We start from the raw sequence: 17,846 nt of genomic DNA, 5'->3' as shown, positions 1-17,846 counted from the left end.
AAGCCTAGCACTCAATAGTTGATTTGTCTGCTCCTTTCCCTTCTCTCACCCTCCAGTGGGCCTGTTTCTGTTCCCTTCTTTATGTCCATGCGTTCTCATCTGGCTCCCACTTAGAACATACAGTACTTGTTTTTTTGTTAGAAGAGGACTTCTAGGTTAGAAATAAATGGATAGCAAGTATTAGGGAGGGCTAGGTGAGTAGTGATTCAGCTGGATACCAATATCTACATTTTATTTTAGGAGTAGGGGGTGAGAGAAGGATCCCCTAAAGAGGTGAAATTTGCCTCTGTTAACAGATCTCTTTTGCATCATTTGACTAAAACAATCACATCTCGCCACAAATGACACCCCCTTCCGTGTGCATATATGTAACCACAGCACACTGCAGCTGCTAGGCAGGCTGGGGAGCTACCCCTGTGTCACCCTTGGGAGCTGCATCTAGCGCCCGAGAACAGCCACGTGGCTCTCTATTGACAAGAACATCTAATGCTAGGTGTGGAGCTAAACTACCATTAGCAAAACAGCGGCTGGATGGTCCTTTACTTTGGACAATTATTTGAGCTTCTGCAGACTAGATAAAAACCTGCGTATGTCATAAAAACAGGAGGAGGAGGTTGGTGTACACTGTGAAAGGAAAAGTGGGGGAATAGTCTGTTGTCACTCTGTTTTAGGATTAGGATGTGATCATTCAGAATTTCTAATAAAAGCACTCTATAGATCTCGAATCCCTGCCTTGTTTCTCCCGGGTTAAGTGTTCTAACATGAAACTCTACTCCACCATGTGTGTGTCTAAAGTTTAGCCAGTAATTATTATCTGAATTCAGATCTCATGTTTTTCAGTCAGGACAAGTGATGGAAAATGCTACTAAAATAAATGATTTACATGTATTTCCTAGGATTGGAACAGAGCTGTAATAATTATTTCAGACTATGATCCATCTTCCAGTTATTCAAATAGGGAATTCCAGAACCTCATGGGGGAATTTTAACAGCTATAGTTCAAACTTTATCTATTTTAAAAATTCAACTTCACCATACATTTTGATTCAAGATTTCCCCCAAGCATTGAAATATGACTTCACTGATTGATTGATTGAGAGATGGAGTTTCACTCTTGTTGCCCAGGCTGGAGTGCAGTGGTACAATCTTGGCTCACTGCAACCTCCGCCTCCCAGGTTCAAGTGATTCTCCTGCCTCAGCCTTCCAAGTAGCTGGGATTACAGGTGTCCGCCACCACGTTCAGCTAATTTTCTGTATTTTTAGTAGAGACGAGGTTTCACCATGTTGGCCATGCCGGTCTCGAACTCCTGACCTCAGGTGATCTACCTGCCTTGACCTCCCAAAGTGCTAGGATTACAGGTGTGAGCCACCGCACCTGGCCTAGAGTTATTTTTTACAGCTAATAAAATCCACCTGGTGGCTACATCCTGTACATATTTCCTCTTTATTTAATGGTGTCCATTATTAGCATGGATCTTGGTTGGATAGAAGAAATAAAATGGAAAGAAACCTTGACTTAACTCAAGGTAGTATGAAAAAAGCTTTTCATGCTATTTGGACACTAATGACCTTCTTATTCTGGCTGTAACCTTGCTGGCAATAGTAAGTTTGAGAATTACTTGTGTTTCACTTAAATCGTGTGTATGGATTTGATTAGAAAGAGAAATACTGTTTTTGCTTTTTGTTTCCTTGCTCGCTTACCCCTTCCATCCTATTCTTTATCAAGTTGTCGTCTCACGTCGTCTATGAAGCTTTTGTTCCTAAATCACAGAACTTCTGTATTAATCCTACACTTACTTGGTATGCTTTCTTATGCTCCCCAGTTACTTAATGGGTATGTTAGTTTTGTTTCCCCAGATACTTTGAAGCTTCAGAAATCTCAAATTAATTGAAGTCATTTACCTCATTTTCCATAATTCACTATTTTTTCTAATGGAGGTTTCAATATATTTTAATCTTTCCCAAACATTTTTGCTCATTGTTGAACAGACACATGAATCTTTGACATGCCTGGTAAGAGAGATATGAAATGCATTCATAGGCTCATGGGGGCTAGAATCTCCTTGACCACCATAAAGTTTTTTGGATTGAGGACTAAACACAGTGTTCATGAAAGCACCTTTACATCCATATATGTTACATTTTTACTTAAATGGAAAAATGTTCAAACTCCTATTTACAACTCCTAAGTCATGATCCATTAGTTAGGGACTACCAATATAATCCTGGCTAAATCATTTATATGAAAATTAATGATTCTGATATCCTGATGGATTTCACTGAACCATACTAAATTCTTAAAATAATATAATTAAGCCACACATAGACACACGAATGGCCTGAAATTAGTGCAAGCGGTAAAATAGGCATGGGATCCTGATTTAGGAGACCCTAAACTTGATTTAACATTGCTTTTTCCCAAAGATAAATTTAGACAGGGACTTGCCTGGGCTTTGCTAATCTTGAGGTAAGGATAGGTTTTAGGGGTCCTCCTTAGAAGGCCCAGTGATGAAAGACAGGAGCAATACGCAAGACATATATGATGAGGGCAGAATAAAGAGGTCCATGCTGTCTTTTTGTCTGAGGTAATCTCCGGAAACAGCTAGAATGAGTCCTAAAACAAGTACAACCAGAAGCTACATGTGAGCTCCATGACCTGTGATGACAGAATAAAATGAATCTCAGCCCTGGGGCACTTTTCTTTTCCCACCTACTTCACCAGTTAAGTCAGATGCCCAAATGCCACTCTTGCCAAGCCATTAACAAAAAGTTATTTTTTGTTAGATTTATTCCAGCAACTGTTGCTCGGTATGAATAAGCTCAAATATCAAAAGTGATTATTCCAACTAAAAGCGAAAAAGAAAACACAAATGAAATGTTGGAGCAAGTCAACGCCCCAATTACCACCTTTCAGGGTCTCCCCATTTCCTGATCTGACTTGTAAGTCCCTCTACACCCTGGCTTCCCACTCTATTTCCTCTGCCTGTGCCCACTTATCACTACTCATGCTCAGGAAAAAATAGCCCATTTTTCACTGCACACAACCATGCCGTTTTGGGCCTCCATGTACTGACATGTGCTATTGTAACGCTCTCTTCCCCACAATTACCTGGCTAGCTCCTTCCTACTCATCCTTCATGCCTCAGACCAGGTGTCACCTTCATCAGGAAGATTTTCCTAATTTCTGCAGACGTTTTGTAGTGCCTCCCACCCTGGAATCCCATAGCACCTTGGGCATGCTTCCTTTAGAGTTCTCGCTGCTTCATGTAGAATATTCGACATAAGAATAGTTGTGTAGAATATTAACTGCCTCCCCTCTAGCCTTGAGTTCAAGGGCAGCCACCATGTTTATTCATGTGTGTAGCCACACTCAATGAATATTAGCTGAATGAAATGCAAACCTTTTTCAAACACATTGGGTTTAAAATGATACTGGAATAAATGTATTCAACATTCAGGTCACGAGCTAGTAGGTGCACTGTGAGGAGATCTGAGGACAGTCCAATTCAGGAAAAAACCACAATGAATATTTAGAAACTGGGTGCCTTTCAATGACTATATTGTACTTTATGAGTCATTTTTATTAAGTGGAATGAAAAGAAGAAAACTGAAGAGAAAAACCAAGTTTCACAAGCACAAATTCACCTATTAAAAAGTCCAAATTAAGTGACCTTTTCTTTTACTCATTCCTCAAATATATTGTGGTAAAAACCGGCTTTCTCCCCTTCTCAATCCAAGGAAATACTGAAGAAACAGAACCAAGATTAAATGGGCTTTTACCGACATATGCTTATTTTGGCTAAAAATCTTTTAAGAAAATCAGCAGTTGTAAAATATATCTTACAATAGAGAACTTTAAAGAAAAACTCCATGCTTGTGAAAGAAGTATTCTTTTTGCAGTATGGGACCAGTTTATATACAGTGAACTGCCTGTAATGAATTAGATGGTGCTTCCTTTTCTACGAAAAGATTAGAGGAGTCTTCCTACTGTCAGAGCCAAGATAGGCTCTTTTGAGTGTCACTATGAATAGCCAATTCAATTCAATCACCTGATAACAATGTGAACATTATGAAAAAAAGAAAACTTGGAACTTCCCTACTACATTTCTAGAAATGTCTAAGACCCTTATTTTTCTTTCAATAATAAAATGAACTAATAAAATGTTGGATACTTTACATTGAAAAAAATAACAAAACTATACAGCAATATGAACAATCTGGTATCAATGTGTAACAAATAGGGATACTTAGAAATGTTATCATATAACAATGTAAAGATACGTAACTCTTGTCACAGCTCTATTTCATTTTATCCATGATGAAAGGTCCCAAAGCAAAGAATTGCTGTGCCTGAAACTAGTCTGTAGTTATTTTAAGTATTAACTTACTAAAAACTTTCACCTATATTTTGGCATAAGACTTGCCATCTCCTTTACAGCATAACATTTTAATTTTTTGGTGCTTCAAATCTAGTTTACATCATACACAGTCCAGTTGTCACTGTTCCACAGACTTTTTTCGTCTAATGTTTAGTTAATATCAACATTTGTTATCAAAATTTTTTAAAAGATGCCATACTATTAATTAACAAGATAATCTTGTCAGCTCCTTTAAACCCACCAATAATTCAAATATTTGCAAAACAGGACTCCCGAGGTATCGTGTGCTATATATAGAAAACCCAACAGTGCAGTGGAAGCTAGGGCCTCCCTCAAGACAGAGACAATATCATTTCTTTCCTTCGTCATGGTTATAACTTTTGCACTCTCAGAATTTACCTGGAATAGCACTGGTGGCTTACCTCGTGTTTGGTTTCAGGTTTTCTACTGTGGAAAAGGTCTGATTCGTAATTTGAATGGACTTGTTCTTCCCACTGAACGACCCATTTTCTTTGGATATAACTTCGTATTCTGTAAAGTGAAAAAAGCCAACAGATAATTGTCCTTATCTCTTGGCTGATTTAATTGTTCCTGAAGCTAAGAGCATAAAAAAGTCACTCACATAAAGTGAGCAATTGAGACTGAAGTTCTAGAGACATACTGATCTTACACATTGGCAATTTCTATAGGGGGATGGTCAGCAGATGAAGGTTCCAGATGCATTTGGGGATTTGCTCATTGACCATTTCTGCATTTCTTTTACCAGAGGTGAAGGAAAGCCTAGTAACTGATGAAGATCCACGCCATGCCTGTGGTTGCTCTGGATACATAGCCTTTGATTTTGTTAGGTGAGTCAGATAGACAGTCCACCCATGCTGCAAAGCCCCATTTTGGAGAAGCACTGTATGAGGAGTGGTGCCTGAGTAGACGTGTTCTCTGCTCCACAGGGTTTGCAATATAGTTGGGGTAAAGGCTACTGGATACATGATATTGCTGCAGAAAACTTCTTTGAGTTGAGTATCACAGCAGCAAATAAATGTTAACCAAATAATAAACTATACTTTTCTATAGTTCACTATTTTGAACTATAGAAGTAGTGGATTGTTGTACCCACTGCCTATGCTCACTTATTTTCCTTGCATTAAAAAACAAAATAATGTCCTTAAAGTCTGCATAGAAGTCTGCCTAAATTTCACTTAAAGGCACATTTCTATAAACTTGCAGGGCTCATCAAAAGGGAAAGAAATTTAGAATAAGGGAATGCAATTTACATGTTTGTTAATTGGTTTTCCCTGCTCTCATTTAAGACTTAGTTTAAGTCTCCTCTTAGTTTAAGAGGAATGAAAAGAAACAAAAAAAACCAAACAACAAAGCCCTACTCAAAATCGGCTGCATTAATAAGAAGAAATACGCAGGTACTGGGCATCAGATAAGGTGAAAAAGCTGCCAAAGATCTAGCAAGTTATATTAGGGCTTTCTGCTGTTAGCACTGAGCCCAACGGCATGAGACGACTATTGGAAATAAAATAAAAAATGAGAATAACCCAGGTAGACCCCAAATCATCACTTTATATTTGGGGAGGATTTTTATTTTATTTATTTATTTATTTATTTTTGAGATAGGGTCTCGGCTCCCCGCAACCTTCACCTCCCGGGGTCACGCTAGCTTCCCACCTCAGCCTCCTGAGTAGTGCACCACCACACCCAGCTAATTTTTTTTGTAGAGACAGGGATTTGCCATGTTGCCCAGGCTGGTCTTGAACTCCTGAGCTCAAGCGATCCGCCTGCCTCAGCTTCTCAAAGTGATACTGATTACAGCCTTACTGTGTACAGGATTACTGTGCCCAGCCTTAGCAGGATCTGTAATCATATATGTTAAAAAGACCCAAGAGGAGGATGATTTTTTCTGAACAATTTAGTATGACCATTCTTCAAAAAATTAAAAATTAAACTGGAAGACAGTGACCATGGTTTCTGGATACAATCAGTGCAGCCATTAAAGGACTGTTGACTGTTATTTAGTACTGTCACTGAGACTTTCTGATCCCAAACCCTCTCTCAGCTGGCTCTCCTAACAGAATGGAAAGAGAGGGGGGAAGAAAGAGAATTCTGAATTAAAATCTGTCCATTTTATATTTTTTCCTCAGCTGTGGAAGGATATTTGTTAGAAAAAGATGGAAGGACTTAAAATGCAAGTAAAATTCATTTAAAAAAAAAAAGGAAACCACATGGCTTAATGGAAACAGCAAATTAAGCCACTTGCCTTGAACTTGGTCTCAGTCTTCCCATCTGTACAATGTTAGTAATATCTCCTTATAGTGCTGCTTGTGGGGATTAAATTAGGTACAGATGGAAAGTGCCCGATAGTATTTTGCATGTATTTTGTTCAACGGGTGGTATCTATTCTTACACTGCTTCTATTATTATTTATCATCCTGGAGTTGTAGTTTGAAAATGTGACTACAAAAATTTTAAGACTTCAATAGGAAAGGTTCATGTGCTGCTAAATCACCAAAAGAACAATTTATATGACACTCCAGTTGGTTATGCACCAAAGCAACCACCTTCAAAAAGCACCTTTGGCTTGGGACATTTCTTCTCAACTGTCTGACATTCTTCTTAATATTAACCCTGCCTTTTAGTAGTTGAAACATCTATTGCCTGTCTTCTCTGATTTCCATTTGGCTCAAGTTTTAAAAGCTGATTTAATAATTTTTTTTTCTGGAAGATCAGAATTTTCAAAATGGATCTAGAAGCTTCCTTCCTAATTAAAAAGACATGTAGAATTTCAGAAGTCTAGCTTTTGAATATCCATTTGTTTTGTGCTTTATAAGTGTATCTTTCCCATTTTTAATGCTTTCAAGTGCTAACGCATTTTCATATATCCACCAACATTACAAAAATTGCTCCTACTGATAAACATTAATTTAACAACTTCTAGTTTATGCTACATATTCAAATATCTTATTTAATTTTCTCCTCAGGATAAGTTGATAACAATGAGGATTTATTATTATTACACCTAAGGAAACTAAGGCTCAAACAGGCTAATTCTATACACAAGTTGCATATCTAATATAAAGCTTGTCAGGGATTGAAATCTATGTCAGCATCCTCTTGGACTATCAGACTATGTATGATGCTTATAACAACTTGAAGTTGCCCAAGGTTCCAGGCTATGGCCAATTTTTTGGATGTGCTTTTCTCTACTTCAGTATAGAAGGGACATGTAGAAGCAACTGAGCTTGGATGTCTTCACTAGAGGTGAATATGTGCCCATCAACTCGGACAAAGAAGCCAACTCGGGGAGGAATATAGTTCAGTCTATTGTATCTTAGTCCCTTTTCATAAAACCAGTTCAAGTGACAGGTGGCAGGAATTCACCTACCATGCTATTTGCTATGTCCTCTACCTGATTTAGCTTGCTAGTCTTGTTTCTTCCTCCTCTGGTTTGACTATCCTCTTTGTTAACGGAGAATCAAACTGTTGTATAACAAATTCAAAGAGTGTCTCAGGGTTTCCTAGTTTTCACAATCATTTCTAGAGGAACTGGTGGGTGGTAACAGAATCAAAATTTCTTAAGATGAGCAGTAAATTAATCAGGAATATAATTTTTGTTTTTATTTATCCTAAGTCAGTTGAAGTCACCTTTTGCCTGCTAGAACGTTCTAGGTCAATTAGAAATTGGGTTGGTGAAAGAAAAATTAGTTTAATATTAATCAGCAATGGGAACTCATATGTTTTCTGTAATTTTCTGGGTGATAAAAGACTAGCTTCTTTATGGTGTGAAAAAGAGTTTTGAGAGGAAATGGAAAGAATGCAGCTTGAAGAGATCTACTAAATTAATAGGAAGCCCCTAACAAGGACAAAGAGGATCTTTTCTCATCCTATGACACTGTTGACAATAATGTGCCTTCAAGACAGCAAAACTGCTAGTCTGGCTCCTCCCCAGATATGCTTCACATGTCACCACTGACCCAGGGTATCCTGTTTTCAAAGCGTCCCACCACAATAGTCCTCATGCCATGATCTTACCAGTGACAGTGTCATTTAGTGGCTTTTCCCAGTCCAAGATGACAAATGAGGGGCACCCTTCCACGGTGACCACAGTGAGGTTGGTGGGTGGGTTCTGTGGTGGGCTGGTGGCATTCCCCTCTGTGGCCTCCTCTTTGGGGAACCGTTTGACGGAGTCAGTAATGGAGCAGGGACTGCTGTCAGGCTTTTGGATGTATCGCACATGAGGACCTACGAGAGAGAGGATCCTTGACATTTAACATTTTTGAAACCTGTGAAGAAGATGGAAGTGAGCTCATAAATACAATTAATTTGAGGACATTTAGTCCCATATTATAAGCAGTTGGTTGAAAGCCATGATATAGATGGTTCCAATTAGGAAAATTCAAAATCTTGCCTCTGAGACACATGATATAGGGTGCTGTTGGTTTACTTACTAAATAGGTTTAGCTTATGCTAATATCTGAAAGTAATTTGATCCCCCTAATCATGGTTTAAACTCATAATTTATGGGGCACTGGGCCTTACCTCAGTAGTGGGAAATAATTAGCTCTATACTAAACACAGTTCTGGTCCTACCCAATAAATTTTAAAAACCAGACTTAAAAGAATCAAGTAACTTCAAGTATTTTATTGTATCCCAGAAGAAAACTCAAGAATATTCTAGGAATTAAAAAAAAAAAATCTAGCATCTGACAGGTGTAATTCATAGGAAAATATTGCCTATAACAAGGAGGAAAAAAATCATTTGAAACCAATGTAGAACTTGCATAGATGCTAGAATAATCAGAGAAGAATTATAGTTATTGCTATAATCCACATGTTCAAAAAGTTAGTAAAGACATGTACGATATTTAAAAAGACCCAAATCAAATTTCTAGAGATGAAAGCTACAAGATAGAAGATGCAAAATACATGGGACAGAATTAATACCTATAGGATACTGCAGAATAAATGATTAGTGAACTCGAAGACATAGCAATAAAAACTATCCAAAAAGATGGAGAGGAGATACAGATGAAAAGCAATGAACGTCACTGAAATGTAAGACAATTTCTGGAGGTCTCATGTACATGTAATTGGAGTACCTGAGGTAAAGAAGGGGTGGGAAGAAAAAATAATTTAAGAAATAATGATCCCAAATATTCCAAATATAAGACTTTTAAAACCCATACATCCAAAAAGCTCAAAGATACCTAGGAACAACAAAAATGTAGAAAACTCTATGCCGATCATAATCAAGTTTCCCAAAACTAGTGAGAAAGAGAAAGTCCTTAAAGGAGGCAGAAAAAAAAAAAGGACATGTTATATACAGAACAACAAAGATAGGATTATGGCAGATTTCTTATTAGAACGCAAGTGAGAGGCATTGGAACAGCACCTTCAAATACTGAAATAAAAGACATCATTTAGAATTTAACAACTAGTGAAAATATCTTAAAAGCAAAACACTTTTTCCAGACATACAAAATCTGTAAGAATTTATTTACTAGCAGACCCACACCAAAAGAAATATTAAAGGAAGTCTTTCAGATGGGAAGGAAACGATGCTGACAGAGATACGGAGGCACCAGAGGGATGAAAAACACAGTGACAGTAAACGCATAGTAACATACACAGTATTTTTCTTATTATTTCTCTCTAAAAGATAGTTTACGGTTTGAACATAAAAACACCTTACCGTAATGTATATAACATGTAAAAGTAAAATGTATGACAATAATAGTTCAAAGCCAAGAGGGGGTAAAGCTCTGCTAGTGTGAGATTCTTATATGTGAAGTTGTACATTATCACGGGAATCAGGTTGTGATAAATTAAAGATACATACTATAAACCCCAAAGCAACCATTAAAAAAGTAAAATACAGTTACAGCTAGTAAGACAACAAAAAAGATTAAATGAAATTGTAACATACTCAACCTAAAAGAAGACTGACAAGCAGGAAAAAAGGAACAGATAATACATGGGTAAAATAGAAAGCAAATAGCAAGATGAAGCTTTAAACGTACCAGTGTCAGGAGCCATATTAAATGTAAGGTTGTACATACCCAAAATAAAATGCAGGCTGGGCGTGGTGGCTCATGCCTGTAATCTCAGCACTTTGGGAGGCTGAGGCAGGTGGATCAATGGCGGTCAGGAGTTTGAGATCAGCCTGACCAACATGGTGAAACCCTGTCTCTACTAAAAATACAAAAAGACAGGCTGGGCATGGTGTCAGGCACCTGTAGTGTCACCTGCTTGGGAGGCTGAGACAGGAGAATCACTTGAACCCAGGAGGCGGAGATTGCAGTGAGTCGAGATTGTACCACTGCACTCCAACCTTGGCAACCGAGTGAAATTCCAACCCGCCCTGACCACCGGAAAAAAAAAAAAACTAATCTGAATAGCTCTATACCTATTAAAGAAAGTGAATTCTATTAAAATTGATATACTGAGCTTCATTAAATTAGAAGACACGCACTGGGAAAAAATATTTTCAAAGTTTGTATCTAAAAAAGTTCTTGTAATACAGATTATCAAAATTCAACATAAGTAAACAAGCAGCTCCATTTTTTAAAAAGGGCCAAAAAATTGGAAATAGCTAAAAAGATATATAGAGGGCAAATAAGCACATAAGATATTCAATGTTATTAATCATTAGGTGGTTGCAAATTAAAACCATAATCAGATACCATTACGCACCAATTTAAATGGCTAAAATAAAAAAGACTGACCATACCAAATGTTGGTGAGGATTTGGAGGCACTAGAACTCTCTTCTCTGCTGACAGAAAGGTAAAACAGTACAACTACTTTGGAAAACGGTCTCTTAAAATGTTACATACATATTTCTATGTCACTTAACCACACCCTTACTAGGTATTAGTCCAAAGGAGTGAAAACATACGTCTTTTCAAAGACATGTACGTGAATGGTCATAACACCTTTATCAGTAATGTAAAAAAAAAAAAAATAGCAATGCCACAAACAGGTTTACTAAAGAAACAAATTATTGACTATCCACATAATACTAGTCAGCAATAAAAAGGAATGGACTATTGAGGTACATGCAGCAACATAGATGAATCCAAATATTTATGCTGAAGCTTGACAACAAGAGTTCATACTGTATGTTTTCATTTATATAGAATTTCATAAAGCACACACTAATCTGTAATATGGCAGGCCTGTTGTCACCTAAGAACTGGGGCTTGAGTGGGAGGAAAAAGAGAAAGGGATTGCAAAGATGCATGATGAAACTTTTGGAAGTTATGTATATGTTAATTATCTTGACTGTGATGATGGTCTCATGGGTGTATACATATGTTAAAATTCATCAAATGTTACATTTCAGAAAAAAACTACAAATGCAAATACTGGGCTTTATATCATATTATATCTCTCCTACTGTAGTAGATTGTTGTTCAAAACTATTCTTTATGTCCATAGGAGTATTCTTCCCCAATCCTTGATTTGAGCTTGGCTATGTGACATTTTTTGGCCAATGGATATTGATAAGTGTGATGCAAAAAGGAGCTTTAAATGTGGTTTTGCATTTGGACACCCCTTTCTTGATTTTGCATTGTCATAAAAATGGCTTCTCCTGGGTCACTGTTAGTTATTCATCATCCTGGGCATCAGAGTAAACACATGTGGGGTGGACCTGAGTCCCACCTACAAGAGGCCCAGCTGTACCTGCTGCTACAAACAGAACCACTAAGCTAAACACATCCTAGATCAGGCTGTCAGCTAGCTGATTTGTGGACACATGAAAAATAAACCCTTAGTATTATAGTAGGCTACTAAGATTTGTGGTTTGTTACACAGCAATAACTGACTGATACACCTACCAAAGATAGCCTTGTCAAATGTGAGATTCACAGCCAATCATACGTACCTTTGAATCTGGGCTTCCCAAGAGGATCGGTTTCTCTTGTCGGGCTTGAGCTAAAGTCAGTTATATTTTCTGAGAATGGAAGATAATGAACAATTTTGCAAAAGATAAAAAACTTCACAACACAAGGAAAAGTTGTAGATTAAAGATAATATTTCTTCTTGTAAACGGCTTGCAGTTTTGATTTTTAAAAATTATACATATTCATCCACAATATAAGGCCTTTAGTTGTGTCCTGCTGCGATGTGTTCTATAGTGTGAGTAATGAATTAAAATTTATAACCAAGTGGTTAATATGTACTGATAAATTAAGATATGTGTAGCTGGTAATGACATGATTTAGTAGTAGCATTAGGTAGTCTAGATCTTTATGAACCAAAGTTAGGCAATTTCTTCTATGTCTGCTAAGGGAAGGATAATACTCTATAAGGAAGTGTTGAAAATAAGTATAATTTTCAAATTAAAAGAACCATATTAATCATAAAATGGAGTAAAATAGAAGACCCTGAACTGAGACTCCCCCGTCCCCACTCCAATTAAAATCTTTTGCACCTCACGGCTAAGCATCCAGTGAGAACGGACTGCCATACGAACCCAGTTCTTCTTCAGAGGCAGGAACGGTTGGTTGCTTTGTATCTGTGGCTATTCTGTCCCAGGGAGTTCCCGTAGGTCTGACTGTCGACCTCAGGGGTGGTATAGTGATTGGGCCTGATGAAGTGATTCCTGTAATGTAGAGCCAAAGTAGTCAAGCTTTATGGGAACACTGCTAAACTTCCTATAAACATTTATTTATTCAGTAAATGTTTTCAAGCACTAACCATGTGGCTTGGCACTGCAGGCCAGCCTTGGAGAGAAAACAAAACCTGATGCTTGATGGAGATAGATGTATGAGCCAAGTATATAAAAGCATTATAGGTATTATGAAAAAGTACTGGGTAACATCACAGAAGGGGTGTGTAGGAAGACGGAGTGGTTATGTTTATGAGGAAAGACAGAGGGTTGTCGGGTTGTCGGGGCAGAGAAGCCTAAACAGGTAACTTGAAGGGGTTCAGTAACAGCTGAGCGTGGAGGGGGAAGGAAGGGCAGATCACAAAAGAAGCTGAATACCAGGGATTTGGATGTTGTTTTTAGGGACTGAGGCAGTTGTGTAGGCGAGAGAAAGGAAGGTGAACAAGCGAAAGCAGTGGAACTGGATGGAAGGGGTGAACATGAGAGCTGTCAGGGAGACTCAGTGGCAGGCACGGAAGACGGCTAGAGAAGAAGGAAAAAAGATTCCCAGGGTTAACATCCGTGATTCTGTCCCAGTGGCCAGTATGGTGCTACCCTGATTATTACATTCAACAGTGACTCCTCCACTCTTAAAACACTTAAAACTGGATCCATCCCAAGGTCCAGCAAGTCTGGTGTTTACAGAGTGGAAAGGAGACTAGTTTGAATTTTATGTTCCACCTGGGAGGAGTCACTCTTGGGCAACAGAGTCAAGGGATACAAGCCTGGCCCAGGGACTGTGGCCCAGCTTGGAATCACTGCTGAGAGGTCAGATGGGCCTCTGGCCTGGCCTCCAGGGATGCATGTTCCTGACCCTAGTGGGTGTGGGTCAGAGTAACAGGGCAAGCGAAACTCAAGGGAAGTTGCAGTGCAATCCACAAGGGTGTTTCAGACTTGGCAGAGTCAATGGGAAATGCTGGTGTGGCAAAGCCTGGGTAGATCTGGAGATTGAGGGCAAGTGGCAGATGCCACATGGCAGTCCCAGGCTCTGCTCACAGGCATATGTGGGAGAGCCTCAGAGGACTCCAGGACATTGGGCTGGAATTCAAGATGCACTTTCTGTGATGCTAATCAGGCCAAATCTGTACCAGAGCCCTCAAGTCCTGTCTGGCTCCTCAGTACAGCCATTTCCCTTGCGTTAGAGGTGAATAGCAGAGGGTGAGGGGTGGAGAGCGGGGACCAGGGTTCATCTCGGAGGTAAACTGTGTTTATAGTTCTTCTTCAGGCTGGGTGGACTGTACCAAAGCTACTTTTACTGACTGGAGAGAACAAGGGTTTACATGGCAGGCACCAAGGCCACCAAACCTTCGGAAGGCACACAGCCTCACAGCATGGCTCTAGAGGGGCCCCCAAGTGGCACACTCAGGCATCAGCCTGTGGCTCATCCAGTCTCATCTGCAAGCTGCGGGAGCTCAGTCACAGCTGCCCCAGGTTCCAATGCAAGAAATGCCCCAGCTTACTAGGAAGCCCAGTCTCCTAGCAAGGCCACGCCACTGGACCTTGACTCAGAAAGGCCCCGGAGGCATGGATAGGAGGCTGCTTTCTCCTTCAGCACATGGGAAAATGGCCTAGATTTCGCTGTGCACAAGGGACATCCTACAAGCTCCACTACAATATCCTCCTCTCATCCTGTGAAAAGAGTGACATCCATCCCTTTCACGTCAGTCTTCATCCGTTTCGTCTTTCACAGCTGTTTTAACACTTTTATCCTGATTCCACCTACAAGATACTTAGGAAGTAGTGCTTTGGAGAGAGGGAGGAAAGATGGGGAACATGCTGTGATTTGTTGGCAGGTCCTGGGTGAAGGGCCTTGAATATGAGGTAAAGCTTCCCTCTAAACTGGGTCAATTTTTTCATTCATTTATTCACTCTGTTATTACTTATCAAATATTCTCTATGCGCGAAGCACTGGATTTGGTTCTGGGAATTCAGAGAGAATATACCAAGGATTTTGTCATCACAGAGCTCATAGTCTAGTAGAGGGAGAGAAGTATGCAAACAAATGGGTCTGAAACGATTTTTTCTTTGCTCTAACGGAGGTGTATGTCAAGGACAAGAACAGAGAAACAGCAGCGCTAAGACTACCTTGGGAAGTTAGGGAAGGATTTTAAAGAAAAGGATGAAGTGTGAGTATCACAAGCCTGGGAGGGGTCATTCTATAGGGAGGAACAATGTGTGTGCCCAGGCATGGAGGTAAGAGGCAGCCTCCCTCCAAAACATATTCCTGTCTTGTTGCACAGGCCAGGCCTTTCAGTCACCCTGAATATTTTTGTCCCAAATCTTGCCCTGAGCACCATCATACCAGGACTGGCATGAGGGCTGTTCGATAGGAGAGCTTTCAGTGAGACATATAGGATTTTATTTCAGAAGACAGAATGATAAGTCAATGACAAGTCATCACATCTGTTATTCCTGGGGCCTAGGCAATGTACAGCATCTTGTCCAAAATAATCTATTTGTTGAAGGGTCTGAGTCAGCTTCAACCTAGGCTCTAAGGACTCAGACATCTAAGAAGCAAACTTGCCTAGATGCAGACGGATGGTTTCCTTCTTTCAGTCCAAGAGTCAGGTTCTAAGTCCTGAAAGCTGTCATTTACAGTGTCTAGTCTTTGGGACCAACACAAACGTGTCGCATACATCAATGGCATGCCTGTTGCCAGCATGCCAAGAAGAGCTTATGTTGGCCAGGAAAACTATGGCAGGAGAAGGAAGTTACATGAGTAACGTACCTGAACTTCCCGGCTTTCCAGTGACATTATTTGGTGGTAAAGGTTTTCTTCGTGGAGGAGTAGGTCTGGGTGGCAAGGGTGGGCGGCGAGTCCCTGGGATTGTGGATAAGAGATTGCATTTTAGATAAAGCCATCATAAATATTCACTATCAAAAAAAAACCCACAGGGTTTTTAAAAATAAAAAAGTTTGATAATTAGCTGTTGGATGACAGGGAACAGATTCTGTAGAAAAGTGCACACAAATAATATATTCTGATACTCCTATAAATTAATATTAGTAATGCACCCATGGACAACAAAGCACTTTAGCATTTAGAAAACATGTCCTCGTAATACACGAATATACAGTTGGGTCCTTCATATCTTTGGGTTTCCCATCACTTAATCCAAACAAATGTGGTTGGAAAAAATTTTTAAAACCACAATAAAAATAACAATACAACAACAGCAAAACACAAAATACAGTATAATAACAAGTATTTATATTGCATTAGGTATTATAAATAATCTAGGGATGATTTAAAGCTTATGGGAAGATGTGCATGGGTTATATGCAAATACGGTATCATTTTATATAAGGGATTTGAGCGTCCTCAGATTTTAGTATCTGAGTGGAACCAATCCCCCATGGATACCAAGAGATGACTGTATATAGGTGTATCTACTTTTTGAAAGGCTGTATACACATACAGAATTTAACATCTTTCAATTTCCATATAGACTTAACAGTAGCACTTCTGAACTTCGTTATCCCCAGTTGCCTTTTATTTTAAGGCTGCAATTTCTTATGCCATTTTAGTTCTAAATTGTTAAAGCATAAAATTTCTCCTTTTGTGGGTGTTTTACCCCATTCTCAGCTCTATTATGTAATTATAATTAAACAAAAACCTTTAGAACTTCTCAAAGACTACATCAAGGTAACTCTGTAACAAATCTGTACCTGTGGGGAGCAGGCTCACTGTGACCAGTTGTGGCAGCTGTGTGCCACGCAAAGACACTTGGCCTGGGAGGTGTAAGTGGGAGACAAAGTTTAGCACCTGCTCCGCTCACCCACTAATGAGTTCTCATGTGAGGCTGCCAGCCCAGAGGAAGGGCATGGTTTTTTCACTGTCTGCCTAAAGGGTGGGGTAAACAGGCACCTTTTTATAATTTGCAGAAAGGTTGGCAAGGTCAAAGATGCCTGGAGAAGTCCACCTTAACCCTCATTTTAAGTCTTGTGCTATAGTTTAAAAATTTATGTCTTTTTTGGCATAATATACGTTGGTTTTAAAATCTTCAAGAAAAATTGTCAATCCAGGAAAATGCTTTGTTTACTAGTAAGACACACACTCTGTGTGTGTGTGTGTGTGTGTGTGTGTGTGTGTGTGTGTGTTCAGGGGTGTACTGGTGGTTGACATTAATAAAACCTTATTCAATGCAAAGGTATTCCGAGTCACCAGATTTGTACTTTTGGCCTGTTACATAAAGCATACTCTTAAATCATGAACAAAAGTCATCTCAGGCAAAAGTATGTTATAATAAATTACACAAGATCAAAATTTTGTAAGTTCCTATTAATATTTAACTTGTGCACAGGGCACTTTTAATTCCTCAAAAGATAGTATTCCAAATGTTTTCCTGTCAATAACCATGCACACAGTGGTTCTGATAGTTTGGGGTATGTGTGGATGTTGCTGTTTTTGTCACAAGAAAGGACACTGCAGTTACCATCCAAATTTCAGAGCTGAGCCATCATAAAAGTCAGCATCTTATTCCTTACCTGGTTTCTTAGTGGGGTGGGTCGAGTCCACTGATACATTTCTAACAGCACCTGGTGGCTTGGGTGCTGGCTTCATCTCTATGAGCAGAGACAATGAAAGGGAATAATCAGATAGCAAAAATGTCCCATGGAAACGTGGTAGAGTTGTCAGTAATAATGTACATCCTTTGTAGAGCAGGGGCATTGGTGTTTTTATGCCAGAGCATTTTAATGGGCTTCTACTATCTGGCTATAGAAAAATATCAAACTAGAGTTTAGTTTTTATAGATATAGATATATATTTTATATATATCTATATAAAAATATAGATATATAGAAAATATC

General features: G+C 39.0%; 1 protein-coding gene across 11 annotated transcripts in view; it reads right to left on the bottom strand.

The window, feature by feature from the left end:
* The window catches only part of ABI3BP (ABI family member 3 binding protein), a 244,633-nt gene that overhangs the window by 12,020 nt on the left and 214,767 nt on the right, over positions 1-17,846 (bottom strand). For all 11 annotated transcript variants that reach the window (XM_032299267.1, XM_032299257.1, XM_032299259.1 and 8 more), the window contains 6 exons: positions 17,523-17,600; positions 15,763-15,855; positions 12,861-12,989; positions 12,270-12,338; positions 8,415-8,624; positions 4,802-4,910 (listed from right to left, as the gene is read on the bottom strand). In XM_032299267.1, coding sequence (XP_032155158.1) covers positions 4,802-4,910; positions 8,415-8,624; positions 12,270-12,338; positions 12,861-12,989; positions 15,763-15,855; positions 17,523-17,600 — 688 coding nt within the window. The remainder of the gene's footprint in view (positions 1-4,801; positions 4,911-8,414; positions 8,625-12,269; positions 12,339-12,860; positions 12,990-15,762; positions 15,856-17,522; positions 17,601-17,846) is intronic.

This window comes from Sapajus apella, unplaced genomic scaffold (assembly GCF_009761245.1).
Source record: "Sapajus apella isolate SASKATOON/1434 unplaced genomic scaffold, GSC_monkey_1.0 scaffold40, whole genome shotgun sequence".
Classification (NCBI taxonomy): domain Eukaryota; kingdom Metazoa; phylum Chordata; class Mammalia; order Primates; family Cebidae; genus Sapajus; species Sapajus apella.
The sequence above is the reverse complement of the archived record's forward strand: the minus strand, read 5'-3'. Positions and strand labels throughout refer to the sequence as shown.